We start from the raw sequence: 5,654 nt of genomic DNA, 5'->3' as shown, positions 1-5,654 counted from the left end.
GCGAGGCTCATCCGAGCCGGCCAACGGCTAGATGCGCCAGCGAAGCGAGTGAGCATACCGGCACGTGTCCCGTTCCGTCGCCCGTAACGGGGGAGCAGAGCACGGCCCGGCACGGGAGGACAAGCTCACGCAGCCCACGCAGGGGGGCGCACCCGCTACGCGCACACGGATCACCACGGCTTTGTTCTTCACTTGCCTTGCCTTCCCAGTTCCGCTGCCCGACCTCCCAATCCCACCACCACTCACTCGGGCTCCTCGTTCCTGCCACCCCCCCCCCCCCCTCCGTCCTCGTGCCGCGCCCGCCCCTCGGCCACTCCTCCGATCCGGATGGCGCCCCCCGAGTCCGGCCCGGCAGCCTAGCGCAAGCTCGGGCTCGGCCTGGGCCCAGGCTCCCGCCGCGGCGTCCCCGCAGTCGTCAGCTCGAGCTCCCGAGGTGCGTGCCGCGTGGATCCGTGCTCCTCCCCTGGCGATTCTTCGGGGTTTGTCGTTCTTGAGTGTTTTCCGTTTGGTTCGCGAGGAAAGGAGAGGTTTTTAGGCCGTTCCTCCTGCTGATTCCGCCGGGCGTGGTGGATTTGATGGAGACTGGCTCGTTTTTTAGGAGGAAATTTGGTGGGATTGGCGTGAAAGGGAGGCGCTTTCGACTGTTCCCGTAGTTGACTTTCGTAGGATTTGGCCGCTAGAGAAGGATTTACTAGTACTGATTTTTGGGGCAACCATCGTCGTATGCGGTGGAACAAATGCTGCTCCACCGTTCTGTTGAATAATTTGTGCCTGTGCTCATTTTCGTGTGCCTCCTGGGCTACATCTGATTTGCTTCTCGTAATGCAAAAATCCCTGGTACCAGTTATGCTTGGTTTGATATGAGCGTTATTGCTTGTGTTTACAAACGATGCATATGCATCTGCTATTATTGTACTGTCTTGTCTCTTTTCTTTTTATGTGTAGTGGTTACTAGTGGAAGTTAACATGTTTGCAGTGGGATCCTGACCAAATCGAGTGTCCATCCAACCAACCCAACTAACTGTACTCAAGTCTCATTGTTTTTAGGATGGTACAGCTTAGTAAATTGAGGTTGGTTGGTTGGTGGCCATACTAGGGGAAGGTACACGTTTGTTCTTTATTGGTGGTGATCTGACCTCAACTTGAGGGTTTTGCCCTTGATGATAGGCTGTTGTAGAATTAGTGCGCCCGAGCTATATGCTGGTTTGATCACCATGTCAGTAAAATCTGGTTGCTAGTAGTAGAAACTATCTTTGTCTAGCGGATGTGTTGAAATTGACATAGTGCTTGCTTTGTATGGCATACTGCCCAATTACTGTACTACATATGGGGTTTGCTTTTTTTAATTTAATCTTACATGGAGGTAGGCTGTTAGATGTAGGAAAAGGACATGGCTGACCACATGTTTCTCTCCAGAGGGAACTACAATAAATTGTTACTAACAGACTAATACATCTTGCAGGTCTTGCTGTTCAGCACTTCAGCTAAGGGAGATGCTTCTGCATCTCTAGGAGCTCTTTTTTTGGTACTTCAGCAGTGTTCTTTCCTTTTTGGAGTAGATGTCATTTCGAAGCATTGTGCGCGATGTAAGGGATGGCTTCGGGAGCTTATCTAGGAGGGGATTTGAGGTCAGGCTTCTGGGTCATCGCCGAGGGAAATCTCATGGTGCTGTACATGAGCTGCACGACCCAGTGCCTGTGGTACAGAGCAGCTGCTGGGCTAGCTTGCCTCCTGAATTACTTCGAGATGTGATTGAGAGGTTGGAGGCCAGTGAGGATACATGGCCTTCTAGGAAGAATGTAGTTGTTTGTGCATCTGTCTGCAGAACATGGAGAGAGATGTGTAGAGAGATTGTCAAGAACCCAGAGTTTTCTGGGAAGATCACTTTTCCTGTTTCTCTGAAACAGGTAATGGTTCACTTATGTTATTAACTTTTTCTCTATTTGTTCTTATTTTTTGGCAATATCAATATTCCTTGTTCAACATTAATATACCACTTATGTTTGGATAAACTAATAAGCTTCTGTTGTTCCTATTCTTTGTACAGCCTGGGCCTCGAGATGGAACTATACAGTGTTTCATTAAGAGGGATAAATCTACACAAATCTACTACCTGTACCTTTGTCTTAGCTCAAGTAAGTTTATTGCTGTGTGGAACTATAGAATCTTTTGATAAAAGTCCAGTATCTGTATTTCGTTGTACTAAAAGTTGAAACTCATGGTGTTCTGTAGAGAGAATGCTAGTTTTTTTCTTACAAAGTTACTCTTAATCAAGTAATCAATCATGCTTTCTTCGCAGTCCTTTGTAGTCATTGGACGCATCAGCAATCATGAAGCATGGAAAATTCTTAAAACAATTCTGTTTCTCATTTTACTTAAGTGTTTCTGTGTTACCAATATTTATATGCATGCACAGACAGCTTTGTGTTAATAACTGCATATTCATTTGGCAACCTTGATATTTTGTTATCAGATTCTTGCTTTTGCCCTTGGAATCCATGTCACAAAGTTGAGAACAATTGTCCAGTATTCCAGTATGCCCTTATCTTTCAAATTCATTTGTTGTAAACTTGTAGTAAGCAAAAGTAGTAGGATGCACAAACATTATCTCTTCTTCTTAGACAGACTATTCAATTGTTCATGGCATCTAGCATTTTTCTGTTCTGTCAACTGATCAATCTTAGATTAGAAGGTCACCTTTTTATTCTTAGCTGTGTGATCTTTCCAGCATGTTATGAACTAATTGATTGCTTAGCTTTCGTTGAATGATCTTAGTGTTCGTATCCACCAGGGTTTGAAGTTGTCAGAATATCAAAAAGAGTCGCAAAATACACGTTTTTCTTGTTCATCTACTTGTAATATTTTATTACCAGTATTGCTATTTGACATGCTATGAATGTTCATCTCTACAGCCGTGCTTGTCGAAAATGGCAAATTCCTTCTGTCAGCAAAAAGAAACTGCCGTGCAACATGTACAGAATATATAATATCAATGAATTCTGGCAATGTATCTAGGTCTACCAATACCAACACATACATTGGGAAATTGAGGTACCACTGTACTAGCTTGAATAAATGTTATCTTATTTTCAGAACTAACAGTGTTTTAATCTGACACGTGTTTATTTTTTGAACTTTAGGTCAAATTTCCTTGGCACAAAGTTTGTAATCTATGATACTCAGCCGCCATACAATGCAGCAAGTTCTACACAGTCAGGGAAAACAAGCCATAGATTCTACTCCAAGAAGGCATCGGCAAAGGTTTCTTGCAGCAGGTACAGCATAGCACAAGTCTCATACGAGCTGAATGTCTTGGGAACTCGAGGTCCGAGGCGGATGAACTGCGTAATGCACTCCATACCAGCCTCATGCCTTGAGGCTGGTGGAAGTGTCCCTTGCCAGCCGGATAGCATCGTTGCCCACTCTCCCGGCGGATCCTTCAGCAGTGTCTCCTTGTCAAAGTCATCCGTTATGGACCACTCTATGCATTTCAGCAGCGCTCGGTTCTCTGATGTTGCAACAGGCTTAGGCCTAGGGACTGAAGGCCGGGCATTGTTCGACGACGAAGAGTGCAACGACAGGCCTTTGGTCCTCCGCAACAAGTCTCCAAGGTGGCACGAGCAACTTCAGTGCTGGTGTCTCAACTTTCGTGGTCGGGTCACAGTTGCTTCAGTCAAGAACTTCCAGCTGGTGGCTGCGACACAACCTGCCGCGGGAGCCCCAACCCCATCCCAGCCAGCCCCAGCGCCTCCGCCGGATCAAGACAAGGTCATACTGCAGTTTGGGAAGGTTGCCAAGGACATGTTCACCATGGACTACCGCTACCCGCTGTCAGCCTTCCAAGCGTTCGCGATCTGCCTGAGCAGCTTCGACACCAAGCTGGCCTGCGAATAAAATCTGCCAGTTGCGCGTGCATCGCCCACCGGTGCTTTTCGGAGATCAAAGTAGCTGCCTCGCCCCAAGTACATCTGGGGATGCCATTCTACTGCAGGTGGTGCTGTGCTGCCTTATTAACCCAGAAACAGCCCCAGAAATGCATGGGGCTCTTTCAGCAGAACACCCTTCTGATAACCTGTAGCTGCTGCTATTTCCCTTCAGATGCCGTAGCATGTTGCACTGCATTCCCATTTCTTTTCAGTTCTGTAGCTTGCCCTGTAACAATAACTCTGTATGCGTATTTGGATGATTCTAGCGTTCTTCATTGGATTGTTCATCAGGACGGTATTAACAGAGACAGTTACAATAATCCTATATTTTGGGGTTGGGTTTCCGTGTTTGTTGCCAGTGCTGTCAGCACCAGTGGTGAGTGAGATCAGGCTTTTGTTTTGCTTCCAAGTGAGGTCTTTAGTTAGGGCCGGCCTTTTCGCAAAGCGAGTGAATAAAAGGAAACGATGCAGATGACTGCAGCTGCAGGCGCTGGCGAGATCTTGGGCGCATGTCCAGAGAGAGATCCGAAAGGGACCTCGTATTCTAGACGCAGAGGCGTCCCTTTCTAGGGTTTGGTGAGCTGACAGCGACGGGGTGCGATACGAGCACTTGCTCATATTGTTGCGTGCGGAGAAGGCAAAAGGATGATCGGATGGATGGATGGATGGGCTAATTGGATGGGAGGGAGTTGAGCCCCGTACCATCTGTATTGAAACGGGTTTGAAATTGAAATCGAGCGTTTCTTTTGCTGAACTCTAGCAGGAATTCAACTGAATTTTCGGGTTGAGTGAAATGAAACTTGTGGCGTTCTGAACAGAGATGGCTACATCAACTCGAATCCTAGCATATATTGCATGCAGATTGGCTTGCTGATCGGGTAACGAACCTGACTGAACTCTCAGCATCAGCCAGGTCATGTTCCGATGCCAGCACCATCTGATCTCATCAGTCAGCTTCATCGGGAGAAGTAGAACCGATGGGTGGAACCTGAATTCCCTGCTGCGCAAGAAACGAAGGATCATGCAGTGCCAGTTGCTAGTGGAAGCAGACGTCTCCGTCAGGCTGTCAGCTCAGCTCATCCCAATGGATGGGACTATGGAGTGAGGCGTCCACTTGTCAGCTCAGTTGTTGCCTTCTTGGCTAGCGTTCCTCCATCGAGGCATGCTGCATGCAGATGCAGCGTGTGTGTATGCGCGCCCTGAATAAGTTGAATCCTTGATTCCCAAGCAAACGAAACGAATGAACGATCCAGGCTTTGTTAAGATCCCTTCAAAATTCTAACTTTTTACACTCTCTCTCCATCACATCAATTTTGGGACACATGTATGGAGCAGTAAATGTATGTAAAAAATAACTAATTGCACAGTTTAATTGTACATCACGAGACGAATTTTTTAAGCCTAATTAGTCCATGATTAGATAAAATTTGTCAAATACAAACAAAAATGCTACAGTAGCAAAAAGTGCCAAAAGTTATACAAATTTGGAATCTAAGCAGCCCCCATTCTTGGTGGCCGTCAGTGTCAGACTAGAATCTTGGCAGCATTGTGTATCGCCTGTGATCTCTTTGTACAAGCCCCCCGTGTGTCTGATCTGCTTGCTGCCTGCTGTGAACTGTATGCAGAAAGAGAACCTCTGAAATTTAACTTTAAAAAAAAAAGCAGAACCTCTGAAGTTCTGGAATTTACTGACAGCCGTGCTTTTGCTTCGCATCACCTCACCTGCTA

At 46.6% G+C, this 5,654-nt stretch overlaps 1 protein-coding gene across 1 annotated transcript; it reads left to right on the top strand.

Moving 5' to 3' along the window:
- The first annotated feature begins 267 nt into the window (after positions 1-267).
- LOC112902730 (tubby-like F-box protein 13) lies at positions 268-4,246 on the top strand. The gene is made up of 5 exons (XM_025971894.1): positions 268-433; positions 1,463-1,907; positions 2,048-2,135; positions 2,913-3,051; positions 3,141-4,246. The coding sequence occupies exons 2-5, from the start codon at positions 1,560-1,562 to the stop codon at positions 3,892-3,894; spliced, it is 1,329 nt and encodes a 442-aa protein (XP_025827679.1). The 5' UTR covers positions 268-433; positions 1,463-1,559; the 3' UTR covers positions 3,895-4,246.
- Positions 4,247-5,654: the final 1,408 nt, after the last annotated feature.

Source organism: Panicum hallii, chromosome 8 (assembly GCF_002211085.1).
Source record: "Panicum hallii strain FIL2 chromosome 8, PHallii_v3.1, whole genome shotgun sequence".
Taxonomy (NCBI): domain Eukaryota; kingdom Viridiplantae; phylum Streptophyta; class Magnoliopsida; order Poales; family Poaceae; genus Panicum; species Panicum hallii.
The sequence above is the reverse complement of the archived record's forward strand: the minus strand, read 5'-3'. Positions and strand labels throughout refer to the sequence as shown.

Excerpts from the sequence above, each read along its gene's own strand:
- LOC112902730 (XM_025971894.1), top strand. The coding sequence starts at position 1,560 with ATGTCATTTCGAAGCATTGTGCGCGATGTAAGGGATGGCTTCGGGAGC. Across the intron at positions 2,136-2,912 it reads GTACCTTTGTCTTAGCTCAA|CCGTGCTTGTCGAAAATGGC; the intron begins GTAAGTTTATTG and ends TCATCTCTACAG. Across the intron at positions 3,052-3,140 it reads ACATACATTGGGAAATTGAG|GTCAAATTTCCTTGGCACAA; the intron begins GTACCACTGTAC and ends TTTGAACTTTAG.